Source organism: Neopelma chrysocephalum, unplaced genomic scaffold (genome assembly GCF_003984885.1).
Source record: "Neopelma chrysocephalum unplaced genomic scaffold, ASM398488v2 Primary Assembly neopelma1_44, whole genome shotgun sequence".
Taxonomy (NCBI): domain Eukaryota; kingdom Metazoa; phylum Chordata; class Aves; order Passeriformes; family Pipridae; genus Neopelma; species Neopelma chrysocephalum.
This window is the reverse complement of record NW_020897703.1, coordinates 8,478,903-8,493,153: the sequence shown is the minus strand read 5'-3', so window position 1 is coordinate 8,493,153 and position 14,251 is coordinate 8,478,903. Positions and strand designations below refer to the sequence as shown.

The 14,251-nt window shown below is 47.3% G+C and overlaps 1 protein-coding gene and 1 long non-coding RNA gene across 3 annotated transcripts in view; one reads left to right on the top strand and one right to left on the bottom strand.

Moving 5' to 3' along the window:
* Positions 1–6,198, top strand: part of NRP2 (neuropilin 2) — an 88,859-nt gene extending 82,661 nt beyond the window's left edge. The window contains exons 16-17 of one of the 2 annotated variants that reach the window (XM_027678360.1): positions 2,058–2,123; positions 2,793–6,198. In XM_027678360.1, the coding sequence (XP_027534161.1) occupies positions 2,058–2,123; positions 2,793–3,046 (320 nt within the window). In that variant the 3' untranslated portion in view covers positions 3,047–6,198. Of the gene's footprint in view, positions 1–2,057; positions 2,124–2,741 lie in introns of both variants that reach the window. The other variant, XM_027678359.1, reaches the window with a different exon arrangement.
* LOC113965247 lies at positions 5,732–14,251 on the bottom strand. Its single transcript, XR_003533482.1, has 3 exons — positions 14,234–14,251; positions 13,590–13,722; positions 5,732–5,817 (listed from the first exon to the last, which is right to left on the bottom strand). It is a non-coding gene; the product is annotated as an uncharacterized LOC113965247 (long non-coding RNA).

The following is a 14,251-nucleotide window of genomic DNA, read 5'->3' as shown; positions in this document are numbered from 1 at the left end:
CTTTTCACATTTTCCCAGCACTCCTTCCTTTTACTCTGGACAAACTGGTGTTCTTTTGAAAGTGTTAATTAACCAATACTTCTTTTTCCTGGCTTTTCCCTCAAGGTTACCCTGGGAAATAACAAAAGGACCAAATTGCTAGCTTGTTCTCATACAAAATTTAGAGCAGCTACAATATGGAAAGGCAAATGACTTCCAACAGTCTTTCCCCACACATGGACTCCTTGGGCAGACTGTGGCCTGATTTCAACCTCTGCTCATCTTCAAGCAACATACAGTTTCTGTAGGGTTGTGTGGGTGACATGGATGGCAAATCTCACTGCTTGTCTTCCAATGGACGACTAGCAATGCACACTCCACGTGTGAACTGCTTTGCAAGTTATTTTTCCACATGTTTGGTTCTAAATGTTTGCAAGAAGCCCTCAGGCAGTTCTCCCAGCCCTAAGATGTTGCCATCTGGGCCTGTCAGTTCGAGAAATGTTGAGAAATCATGTGAACTCACTGCTAAAGTGAGGATTTATGGAAGACAGTGTGCACCTATGTTTCTTCAACAATCGCCCAGCAGCCTTGAGTCAGTTTAACTACTTGACTCACTAAAAGCAGAACTCATCATCAAGAGGGTTGCATGTGTTCCTGTTGCCAGATTCACTTGAAAATTCAAAGAAATCCCTTAATCCCTTGAGTTTTGTTACAGTTCTGCCCAAAGAATGGGTATTTGGCAAAGTATCATTAGTACTAGCACAGAGGATCTCTGCAATCAAGTGTAAGGTGGTGTTGGGGCAGCATGGTGTTCAGCAGAGCCCCCCGCTCTGGAAGTGAACCTTGAAAGGTTGCTGGCAGGAATTGCCTGATATGGTTGCCTGGGATAGCAAAAAATGGATTTGAAAATTCAAGGGGCCTTTTCAAGTCCTAAATATCCATGCAAATATGCAGAAATATTCTCTTATAAGGTTTTGAATAATTTCTTTGCACTTGTTTTTTTTAGTCACAAGTTACATTCTTTGGGTTTGGTTGTTTATAAGTAACCTCTTTAAACTCTTCTTGCCGTTTTTGCACAAGACGCAAAGTAGTCTTGGTTTCCAACCACAACTATTTCAAGGGTGTGACTTCTATCGCTTTCTAGTAGTCCCTGATTTTCTGCATTCCTGATCATTTCAAGACACCTTCTCAGCTGAGGACCCCAAGTTACAGTCAGCTTTGAAAAGTCTTGGCAGATTGAAATGAAAAGACATTTTCTTTTGGAAAAGTGGAAAAGTGAAAAAGTGAAAAAATATCTCTGTACGTAGAGATAATGCTAGGAAGACTGCACAGGAAAATAGCTTACTTCTGTTCAGATTATAGTATGTGCATTTGGTTACTAGTCCTTGGTCTGTGCTGAACAATAAAAAGAAATGTCATCACTAAAAGGAATTTGGATCAGAGAAATATTAACATAAATGCCTAGATATGGACACCCATTTGCCTCCCCCAATTTCAACCAGCTTTCGCATTAAAACATGTAATGATGATACACGAATTCCTCAAATTACTATGAATTTATCTGAAACCCAAAGAGGAACTGGATCCTTGAAGCTCTGTATCCAGTAAAATGTATGGGGAAAGATGAAAAATAGAGTGTGTGCTAAATGGATCCAGCATTAGCGGCAAGTAATGAAAGGCACTAAGATCCTATTCAAAGTTGTAAGGGTAATACCCAGGAGTATGTTAATAGTGAATTATGGCCATTATGCAGGCACCAGTGACAATATTTTAGTGCTATTCAGGTTGTCTGGTTTCTTCGCTTTTCGCTCTCTTTTCCTCTTAAAAGCTGGTCATTTGGTGGTCATGAAATGTGATGTAGTGGGAAGATCCCGTTCTCTCAAATGTGCAAGAGTCTTCACTGACTTTGGCCAAAGGAAGAAAAGAAAGAGTTCTTCCTCCTTCCATGAGAAAGAGCATTGCAGTAGTTTTAACTGCTACTTTTTTTCTAGCTGGTCTCTCAATCTAGTGACCAGTGGCAATAATTCCCTCCAAAAGGCCTATTTTAACAAACAGTGCTTCCCATCTTGTTGTTCTAGTGAACTTCCCAAGAACGGAAGATGACTTTCCAAGCTCTGAGCAAGACTTTGAAGACAATGATCCAGGTTGGTACCCAAATGCCACATGGGCAATCTAGCTGTGGCAACTTGTGTTTTAGTTTCAGATGCTACGATTACTCACAAACCTCAGCTTTAGTCGGTGTTAGGAGCTATAACACACTTAAGAACATACACAGAAGAGGTGGCTTAATGTCTGGACAAAGATATTAGTTTTCTTTTCCTGTTTTCCAACAGCCAGCAACCTTGCAAGGTCAATATATTGTATTTGTGTTAGAACAAGTGAAAGTGAGCTTTCAAGCATTAATTGATGCTTGCATAGCGTTTTGACTTATAAATGAAGAAAATTAAGTCTGAGAACTGTGACAGATTGTTTCCATAGCTTTGAACCCAGTGGCACTGGAAGGGCCAGAGTTTCAGGGGGTGTAAATTGCTAGCATGCTATGTAAATGGTCTGATGTATAAAAGTGATTTAAGAGTGCCTAACTTTCTAGGTAGTTCAGTGCTTCACAGTATTTCTAGACCTGGTTTAGTGAATCCTGCTGAAATATTCTCATATATATACTTATACCTTTTTAAAGCTGTCACAACTCCAAGTAAGTAATGTGTAAAGGTGAGAGGGAATAAAAAGTGATCCCTGGATAATAAGTGCCCGTTCCACTGCAGATTACTTTGGATCGGATAGGAACGACACACTGTTCTCTACTAACTCTCCAGGAACCCCGAAGCTGGACAAAGAAAAAAGCTGGCTCTACACCCTGGATCCCATCCTGGTGACCATTATAGCAATGAGCTCCCTCGGCGTCCTCCTCGGGGCCATCTGTGCTGGTCTGCTCCTCTACTGCACGTGCTCATATGCCGGGCTGTCCTCACGGAGCTCCACCACACTGGAGAACTACAACTTTGAACTGTACGATGGCATCAAGCACAAGGTCAAGATGAACCACCAGAAGTGCTGCTCGGAGGCCTGATGGGTGCCTGGGGATCACCCTTGGCATTGTGCCCCATGAGGTGGGCTGGCAGGGGGTACTTTTTTTGCTGTTTTCTATGGGAACTGAATGCCATAACAGGGAATGAGGGGAGCAGGAGGAGTGAGGGGAGTTGTTGCTCCTGCCACCAGGTCCTGCTGGCGGGTTGCACTTTGCCAGGACTGAGTGGGTTTTCCTGCAAACCAGACTGTGCTGGGCGAAGGGGGTAATGAGCCCCTCGTTTGTTGGTTCATCTTCATTTTCTGCTGATGTGAGTGGCTGGGATGTGGTGAGGGAGACTGGTTTACCTTTTGGATGTGAGAAACTAAATGTTGATTGTTATTTCCCACCTCCTTTCTCTGGTGAGTTGCTGAGAAGGCTGAGGGATTTCTTTAGAAATAACATACACACACATACACGCAGAGACCCTGTCCATTTTAGACTCCATCCAGATATTGTTGTAGGGATTTGTGCACTTCACACTAAGAACAGGAAGCTGCAGTTTGCAGTCCTGAAAATGGAAGCATGTTGTTACCTTCAACTTTCCTTTTCCTGGTGGTGGGGGAAAGGTGGGATGCTGGCTTTAGTGTCAATGGTAACAACAGTGCTTTCTGAAATCATTAAGAAATAAAATAGAAAGGAAACCCTATATGTAGAAGCACCTCTTTGAGAGAAGCTGAAGAGCCTTAAAGTGATTTGTGAATAAGAGCCATTTATTAAATCCAGATCTTTGATTGCAACAACTGACGCCTTTATCAGGAAGGCCTCTCTCTGAATCTTCCACCCCTCTTGAGCCTGCCATTTTTCTTTTTGTTATAATGAGAAAATTGCAGCAAACAAAAGATAGAGCCTGTCAGGTGTCCAGCGCTTAGGCAACGGCTTTGGGAAGGGGGCTTCACTTGGGGTTTGACTTGAGGTACAGTGCCAAGGCCTCTCCAAAGTGCCAGGGAGAGAAAATGAACAGGGAAGGAGGCTGGAGCCGTACCCACAGCCCCCATGGTACAGCCTGGCCATGGTACCCACTGGCCCCCCTCACTTTCACAGTTCTGCCTTTCTCCCTGGAGCTGGGGGGCGTGAACTGGTGCCACCAGCACCGCTGGACCAAACGGCTGCTGCCATATTCCCTTTGGAGCAAAGCTGCACTGCTCCTGATCAGTAGCAAAAACCCCAAGTTTTATTTATGAGCTGTGCTTTTTTTTACTTTGAACAAGTGCCTTAGAAGAAGTATTTTTCCTCCATCTGATGATCAGTGCTGTATCAAACAGCAAGTGAGGCCTTCATCCTTCCCTGCAAAACACTCTTCTTCACCACTCTCTGCTGGGTAGAGCCCAGTAGAACAAGTCTGGTCCTTCTACTTTCAAGTGGTCTGACTACATTGTCTGGCAGCTGATACTTCTCCACTTACCACTGTGCTGTGGGAGAGGAGCATTAGGAAAACTGAATGGAGAAAAAGAATTCAAATGCTGGGTCCCAAACCAATGTCCTAATTTCCAATTCAGTACAGATTGATCACCCCTATTAGCTTGCACATACGTAAACAAGAAACCTTTCCAGCACATTGGGTTTCCTTTTTCAGGGGCTCCTTGGAAATACCTTACGTGTCTTGATTTGTACGTTTCACCTGGCAAATAGATGGGGTTGGGGATGGAATTTTTTTCTTCGCTAACTCTAGAGCGACAAAGGTGTGATGTGCTGTGAAGCTCAGTTTGCCCAGCCCCTGCAAACACATTGTACAGGAGGCCAGGTGTTTGGGGAGAGGAGCAACATCTGGAGAGGAGATGAGCATGGACACACGAGCAGTGCCACAGCTGCTCCTCGTTACTGTGGGAATAGGAACATTTGTCTAGTGTTTCATGAACAGCTCCCTCAAACAGTACGTTTTTAGAAAAAAAGAAAAGACTGCTGTAAGAAAGACGCAGGTGTACTGGGGGATCAGATACCAGCAGCTGCGTCATCAGAACATCCATGGTTCATACACACACGCAGAGACGCGCACACACAAAGGCCTTCGGTTTTTTAATTCACACTGTGCACCCGACAGAAACAGTAAATGTATCTCTGATTCTCCTTTTGAATCACCTTATTTCTTTTGGCATTCTTCGCAGACAAATTCCACAGGGGTGTTATTTTACTGTACAAAAGAAACAGAGGCAGTGAGAGGAAATGTACCAGACCATTTCAAAGCTGGATTGCTGCTGCTCAATGATTTTATCCCCTTCACATCACAGGAGAGGGGAAGGATGAATGGAAAAGGACCATACACTAGAAAAGCCAACTTAGGCAAACAATAGGTGAAAATATATAATTAAAAAGGTGATGTTATGGTGTCTAGTAGGCGTACAGAGAGAAGAGTTCATATATACATATATTCAGAAATAGTGTGTTTGCACACGCACGTGAATTCTCTGTATGTATCGTGTATGTGACTTATTCTGTGGGACTGACTCGTGTTAATGTATCTCTTGATCTGGGGCAGGAGAGTACTGCTGATCTTGGCACTAAGGTGGCACGGGCCCAGCGAAGCACCCACCCTGCGTGTCCCGCCTGCCCCTTGCAGATGGGGCAGGGCCCACGTGTGCGCTTGCCAGGTGGGAGAAGGCCGAAAATGCTGCACAGCCAATACCTCACTTACCTCTGCCGGGGTGCTTTACTGTTCTACGGAAAACTGTGTTTGATTGTAACTTTAAGGGGGGGGGTAGGGGGAAGTCATCAGTGCATTCAATTCATTGCATCCTCCTCTGCAAATAGATTAGGTTTGCTGATCACAATTCCCTCTGTGAAATTCAGAAAAGAAAAAAAAAGGTGTTAACGCCTTTGCTTAAACGGGCTGTTGCCTCCACACCCTTCCTATGGCGAGGACATGTTGCTAATGGGCTGTAGTGTTGGGTGACTTCACTGTGTGGGGAGGTGCTGGAGGTGAGCATGGGAATTAAACCATTAAGAAATTATATGCAGAAATGGAACTTCTCCAAGGTTTGCAGTTCAAGGTATTTGATCGTTCACTGGCTGAGCCAGGACTTATGGACTTAAAGAGCTTTTACTGTGATTCTTCAGTGTAAAAAACAAACAAAACAAAACAAAAAAACCTGTGTTTATATGATTTGTATAAAAACCTTTTAAAATTACTATTTAATAAACATTATGGTAGAGATTAAGTTCCAGTGGCTTTTTTATTCATGAAAAAGCAGCAACAAGGAACCCAAACTGGGAGGGCTGTGAGTGGCAGAAACCCCAGCGAAACAAGGCACCGCTGGAGGCACACAGGGCCATGCCCACTGCTCTCCTTTGCTGCTCACTGCCCATCCCTTTGGATTACCCCAGGCTGCCTCTCAGATCAAGGTGACTTGGGGCTTTAACACAGCCTCTCAGAGCTGGGGACAGCTGGAATCTCCTCTGGCCCAAGAGCAGCACCTGAGAGCAAACCCACTAGTGGACACAGGTCGCTTCTTCTCACCATGTGCCACTGCCCAGTGCTGCCAGCAATCCCAGAGAGGAGTGCTGGTTTAGGCTAAGAAAAACATCATTTGGAACTAAAGTGCACACAGTGGGGGTCAGCCTGTACCAGTCTGTCCACTCACCAGGGTGCAGGTGCTGGTAATCCAGGCATATCCCTGTCCTGTTTCCATGGACCTGCAAAGGGGGGCAGTGACTGGGATGGAGTGGTTTTCTGCAGTTCAGCTTCAGCCCCATCCTTGGGTGGCACAAGACAGTGGGGACTCCTAGCAAACCCCAGTGCTAAGCCTGGCTCTGCATATTTTACTTTTCTTCTCTACCCTCCCTCTGCTCTGTCCCACCACCCCGATGGTGGCCCCAGGAGGGAACCTCGTGTCTCACAGGGGTCCTAACACCCTGCCAACTCTTGCTGCAGGGGCTGCAAAAGGGAGTAGCAGTGGGGCTGAACCTACAGCTTGGAAACTCTTATTTATGTATAGGTACCCTGACAAATGAGGGCCAATCAATCAAGCCCCCCGAGCACCTTGAGAGCAAATGAAATTTTGCTGCTGTCTCCAACAAGGTGGCCCCCTCCCAAAGCACCTGTGTGTTAAAGAGGGTCTTTAAGCAATGAAGGGCGGCTAGCAGCTTAGATGAAGATGACAGTGTAGCTGCAACCTTGACAGCTCTCCCCTCACCCAGGAATAAAGAACTGATGTGCAGATTGATACCTGGGGGAGAGGCTGTCAGAGAGCAGGACGGAGACGGCAGATAAGCGACTCAATCAGTGTCAGACCTGTCCTGCCGTAGCACCGCCTGTAAATCACTGCGGTTTAAGATGAGCCTCTGCTAACGCGAGGAGCAGAGAGCAGGTAATAGGAAAACCGGCGGCAAAGCAGATGTGTGCTCCGGCTGAGGTTAAAAGCCTGCAAGCTGGGCTGCAGCTGCCTCCTGGGCACCAAGGGGAGGCAGGTATATACTTTAAGAAATTGAAATCTTCAGGGGTTTTTTTTTCAGCACGAAGTGGGATTGCAATTGGGTGGGACTGCTCTGCAGCCGGCAGGACAGGGTGGGACCTGGGGTGTCTTGGTGCATTTGCCATGCACACACAGGTACTCACTGCCAGCAGAGGCTGGGCTGTGAGGGCAACAGGGGTGTTTTATGTGGCACAAGACTAATCAGGGTCTGAGCAGGCTAATGAAATCGATTTTACCATTCTCAGGCTGCTGCAAGATGGGGATCCAACTGCTCCAGCACATCCTGAAGAGCTGATTGCAATCGTGTGTGCACCCTTGCTGTTTCCCTTGCCCCTTCTTTGAAATATTCCTTTGCTTTTGGGTTTAATAGGAAATCTTTTCTAATAATGACTTGCTCTCTGGACAGCTGGGGGCTTGGCAGTGAGGGGAGCCATGGGGCTGAGCTAATGAGTGGACTCGTAATTAATTAATTGCAGGCAGGTGCAAGTGGAGCCTCCCGTTGCCTCACTCTCTTCTGTCTCTCTCTGAAAAGCTCCTCTGTCTCCTGGAGCCTGGCACTATCACCAACCATCCAACAGGATTCAGTGAAAACTGGTGCCAGCTTAGCCATGGAGAGTGACTTTGGCAGGCAGGGAGGCTGGTGCTCCCACCTCCTCTCTGCAGGGACCACGAGGAGCCTGTCTATTGCAGGATGTTGCCTTTACATCTTCATAACTGTCAGGCTCAGATCATGACTACTAGCACCCAAAAGGCACCTTCTCTCCCCACGGCCCCTCCCCGAGGAAGTTGGATTGCTCTGTTTACTGTAGCTGAGCTGAGATAGTTCACACCTTCCCACTTTACACCCCAAATGGGCCAAACCCACTAGGCCATGAGAGCTGTTGGTGAACCTCCAAGCGCTGACTCCTGCAGCCAGTGCCACCACTGCTGGATCCCTGCTGTGTCCTTTCAGCCTTACTTTTTGGCTGCTCAGCACAGCCCTGTGGTGTAAATACAGAGGGTGACCCTGAGTTTTGGTCTGTATATATGTATAGCAAAATCTGCATGGAATTCAATAGGTCCCTATTGTCACTCACACTGATCAGGTAGGATTAGGCTTTCCTATCAACTCCTGTTACATGCACTGACCCATCTGAGGCAACAAACTCACCATGTCTAAAGCAGTTTAATAGGAAAATAACTAATCCGGAATGTGTTGAGAGGGAATGATTCCTCTCTAGGCTCCTGTATCATAATTCAGTTGCAGCACTAATATCTAAAATGGAAAGCACTGAATTAAACACTCAGCAGCTCTACCCCTGCCTTGGCCCTGGTGCCAAAAATCAAGGGAAGAAATATAGCCCTGCTTCTTTGTGCTGCTGCGGTGGGTGGAGGGCTGTGGGATGAGCCAGCGCGGGCTGGTAGCTCAGGACTGTTTGCTGCAAAAGACTTTGCTAACGTCCTTGGTTAAATGTTTACAAATCTAGAGGAAATAGCTGTCCTGTCCCAGATGTTTTTGTGAATTTCCTATCAGGTCCCTCCTGGCATGGTGCAGGGCTGCTTTGTCACCTTCAGATCAGCTGCCAATCTCATGCTTAATAACAGAGTTGACTTCTTTACAAACACTGTCAAAATTTCTAGCACTATTTTTGCCCTCCTGGTCTCTCGTGTTTATACAGAGTAACTCTGCCCTGGCTTCCAGCCCAGCTCTCTTTGCAGCCCTCAAAGCACACGCCCAAGCAGAGTGGCCTTCAGCAACAGCACAGGGCACCTCACCAATGGGCTGTCTGGAGCAACAAAGCAGCAGCCCTGGGCTGTGCAGCCCCTTGGGAAGCATTCCTCACCAGCAAAGGGGGTGAGCTCTTCCAGCAGCTTTCTGGGATAGCTATTGCCAAATACATTTCAACCTCATATTTTAAGAAGACATTCAATGTGCTTACCAAGGCTGGGGAGCCCTTTACACCACAGCAATAATCCAGCGCTCGGCCATGAAATCCTCAGCACAGTGTCACATCCATCCCTTTCAGTGGAGAAGTTTTATTAACTTAGGGCGTGAAAAGTTTTGGAGAGCAAAAGTCTCTCTCCCTGTGAGAGAAATAAGGATGATTTAAGCAGTCTGGGTGTATTTGAGATGGAAAGCGAGTCCCCCAGCTGACACATCAGAGGGAAAAACTGTAAGCCGAGGCTGCATTTATTAAAGAAGGAAGCTAGGGCTGTGCAAAGCCAACCTTTCTAAGCGCTCCACGAGAGCATTTTAATAAAAAGCACAACAAGCCCACAACAAATCACGTCTTGAAAGCCAAAAAAAAAAAAAGTCAATTCCTGTCAAGTTTTGAAGGATCGTTTGAGCTTAAGGAAAAGAGAATTCCTGCTACGCTTCCCTCCCCTGCCCTCCGCTCCTGTGCACGGAGCAAAGCCACCCCAAACGCCGCCTGTGACACGCTGCAAATCACGCTGGCGAGCGGGGGTGGGGGCGGCAGCTGCCGGCCCTCCACGGGAAGGCCCACTGAAGGATTGAAGCTTAGAGAAAATGGAATTTATAGTCAGAGCATTAAAATATTAAAGGGCCTTAAAGAACAACCATGAATCTGATTGGGGGGGGCGGGGGGAAGTGGGGGAAAGCAACTCTGTCATCAGGCAGAGACAAACGGCTGCTGGACTTGACAACTCACATAAATCTGGCAGAAGAGAAGAAATGAAGCCCAATCAGGCCCCCCCTCAAAAAAAAAAAAAAGTGATGAAAAGATTTTAGGGCATGAAGTGTGAAAAGAAGAGGGAAAGCTAAGGAAGATAAGCAGTTGAAAGCAGAAGAGTGATTATAAAAATAGCAGCAGAAGTACAAATGGAGGTAGAAGGAAAGAATTTTTTAAAATGGCCAAAAGTGCCCTGGTGGCACAGCTATTTTTGACAATCTTGCCCAAGACTGCTTGACTTTTTTGCACATCAAGAATTTATTGGGTGGGCTTCAACAGCTCAGACCCTGCATGGACAGAAGGAGGAGCAGCCCCCACCACACAGAACACCAGCTCTAAGCCACACGGCAAAGAGGGGTGGGCACAGGCAGCCACACATGGCCCCTGTGTCCTCGGGCATGATGAGTGAAACCCCTCCATTTCCAGAGACAGACCAGCACTCACCAGGCAAATCCGCACATGCTGCTCCCCACAAGCAGCAAAACACATCCCTGAACTGGGGGGTTTTCCCCTGAGATGTGTCTCTGGGCTGATCCCAGAGCTTCCCTGTGAACCGTGGCCATTGCATGTGGCCAAGCTGCAGACACACTGTTGTACAAGAAGTCAGTGGGATGAGCCTGCCCATTCCCACACCTTTCACTGTACATCACCAGGGACCCCTCCAGGGGGGTCTCCCCTGGTTGCAACCATGCCCAACTGAGAGTGGGACAGCTGGGGATTGTCCCCTCAGCACCTCAGGGGCTGCTGCCACTTTGTGTGAGGAGAGACTGCAAATCCAGCCAGGAGCCACAGCCAGGACCCACCATAAGTTGGGAAACAGCGTGCAGTGAGGACTGGATTTATGAAATGCTGTCTGTAAGCCAGCCCTCCCTCCAAAATACTAAACAAAAAACAACATTCAGATACATTTCAGAGGAAAACACGAAGCATCTGGTTCCCTTCGCTGGTGTACATAGCAAGAGAAAAGTTGGCAGTACATTTGCTTACCATAAAAGAGAGAGCTATGCAAAAAAAAGCCACATTAGAGTAACGTTGCCCAAAACAGAGTTAAATGTCTGCCTTGTTTTGAACGTGCTCGTGGTGGAAATGTGAGCAAAGGTCAGTCCAAATTAATGAGAACTGCAAATGAATTGGCTGGGCTGGGATTGGCACCCTGCCACCACATCTTGCCCAGCAATTCTTATTTATCCATTTATTTATTTTCCTGGATGAGAAGACATCCTGCAAACATCTAGAAAACCAGGCCTGGTGCTTCCTATGGATGACACACACCATTTCAGCCAGGGAGGTGTAGCTCGCATGCACCCGTCCCCGTCCTCACCACATCCCTCTCCTGCACCGACAGAGGGGGGTGATGGGAGCCTGGTCCTCTGCTGAGAGGGCTTTCACAGGTAGTGGTGACTCTGCCTAAATGCCTCCTGCCCTCTGCCAAAAGCACAGTGTTGAGGCCACCCATCCCTCACAGCCTGGACAGGGATGAGGATGAGGACAGGCAGGGGAGCCACTTCCTGCTGCGGGCTGACCCATCACTGCTACCCGTTGCTGCCACTGCAAGAAAATCCTGGTGCCCGGAAAGTGCCACTTCCCTGCCAACACACAGCAAGCCAATGGTGTCAAGGAGGGTGACAGATGTGCCTCCTTGGTTTTATGAAGCAAAGGGCGTTTACCATGGCTCTTTCTGACATAGAGGCTGCTGAAGCAGCTAAAAACTTGGGTTTGTTTTGGTTTAGGGGAAAGAAGGAGGAAGAAAAGGCCAGTCCCAGCTCTGGCTTTCCTCCTGGAAAGGGAAAGCTATCTAAGTAACTCTTGCTTTTCTGAATTTCAAATACAAAAACACATCAGTGCTTTTCAAGCAACTCCTTCTAGCTTCAGCAGCAACACACTCCAAAGGGCTGGAGGAAACATGGGGGAAATGCTGAAGCAAAGGTGGCAGCACAGTTAACCCCCAGTTAACACAAGGTCTGTGTGCCTTGGGGATTTAAGGAGGGATGTGGTGCAAAGCATATTGGCCCATCTCCCTGCAATGAGGAGCCCCAGCCTTGTCACTGCCAGCTCTGTGGAGGCCAGATGCAGACACAGCTACCAGCAAGGAGCATCCTAATCTGGGCCTGGTGGCATCACAGAGCAAGTCACAGAGTCCCACTTGGATGCTGTTTCAAAAATTGTCTTTTTATTTTTTTATTTTGCAAAAGAAGAAGTTGGACTTTGAGATTAGAAACAATGTTAGCCTCAATTCAAGAGGAAAAGGTGGATAAAAGCTGGCCCCTTTAAGGCACTTTTACATCCCAGCTGCAGCCCAGCCGTGCTGTTGGCATTGCCCCAGCCAGGGCCACAGGCAGGCACGGGGCTCTGGGCACACACAGGATTAATTAGCCCCACTGACCACCATCAAACAGCCAGGGCTGTGCTGCCAGTGCCATCTCCAAAGCTCATTAAACCAGAGCAGTGCCACACTTGGGAACAAGCAGTGTACTGCTTTGGGTGTCATGATAAAACCCTTCCAACAGTCTTTGCCAAGCAGTGATGCCAGACTGTAGCACGAGGAGGGGGCCGTAATAGGGCCTGCAGCTGAGCAGGTCTTAACTAGGATCTGTTTCAAGGGCTGAAGAGGAGAGTGAGGCTGGGTCAAATGGTGAAGGGTTTAGCAAGTGATTTGGGGGGATGGAAAGGGCTGCTTGTACCAGGGTATCTTGTAGTTCTGGTGTTGCAAACAGGACATTGCTCAATGACTTAAAAAATGAACACCTCTGCCTGAGGTTATCAGCTTCAGGATAGTGACAAGGTTGTTAATGCAGCAATGTTGCTGGAATTGAAGAGATTCAGCATTCTGACTCGGGAATAAATGATGATGCTTTTCCCAGATACTAGAGATGAAGGGGAGATAATGCTGATGAAGCGCAGGGAGCTATAGCACAACTACAGTGACTCATCACAGCTGCCCAGGTGACCTGGCAGGCTAGGGAAATATTTGCACAAGTTTTAGCAAGCCCTGTTGTCTGTGTTCCTGCTGATGCCTGAGAGTTGCTCTGGTGAATTTGGATGGCAGTGGTAGGGTGCTGGGCTCCTATGACCAGGCAAGAGCACAGAGGTCTCCTCTGGGCATATGGGGATATTCACATCCTAAAAACCTCTGGTCAGGAGACCCAACCTGCATCATAACCTTGTCCCTGACAAAAACAAACCATTTCTTCTTCAAACAAGGAGGTTAATTATAAAACACCATCAGTTGATGTTCCCATCTAGCCTAGGCAGGATACACTTTGGCTCAGTCTGCAAACATGGACAGTGCTGCCAGCCCTGTGTCCATACCAGGCTTGGTATCCTGCACCTCTTCACTAAGCACAGGTAACTACCAGATTCGACCCACTGCAGGACAAGAACTGGGAGACCTGCTCCTTCTTGCTACCCCCCTGCCCTGCAGTCCCCATGTGGAGGGGCTTTGGGGGCACAGCCCAGGACACCCACCTGCATCCACATAAAGAAGTCGCAGCCTGCATGAGAGTATCCCCACATGGAGAAGAAGGCTCCCAGCACCTGGTGCATCACTCACGGCAACCGGGGGGGTGAGGCTGGAGCTGACATCTGCTGGAGCTACTGCCTAACGTGAGTCAGAAATGTTAGCCAGGGTCTTAAAAGTAAAGTTTTGTTTGCACTTCCAGAGGAAGAAAATACACCCAGAAACCATATCTTAAAAAAAAAAAAAAAAGAGGGAAAGCACAGAGATAAATACAATCCATTAGCAAATTAAATAGAATCAAGGCTGGAATTGTGTTTTAGTGGCATCGGTTCTTGCAAGAACCTCACGCTCCAGCCTCAGAGGGCACTGGCAAGGCAGGATGCTGCCTTTGTACTGCTCCTTTGGTGCTCTGCTTTACAGTGGGGATTAATTTAGGAAAAAAAGGATTATTTAAAAAACCGCTCACCCCTCTCTCTCCTCCACCACCCTCCCCATGCAGTGATGGGGGATAATGAACTGCTAGGACTGTCATCCAAAGAGCGCTTAATGACAGTATTCACTCTGTCTGTGTAGCATTGGCTGTTCTCAGAGCTCTCGTTATGAATGGTTTTCAAGCTGTTTTGACTATTTTCTGTTACAAAGAGGAACTCACTGTTAGCTGCCTGTTTTC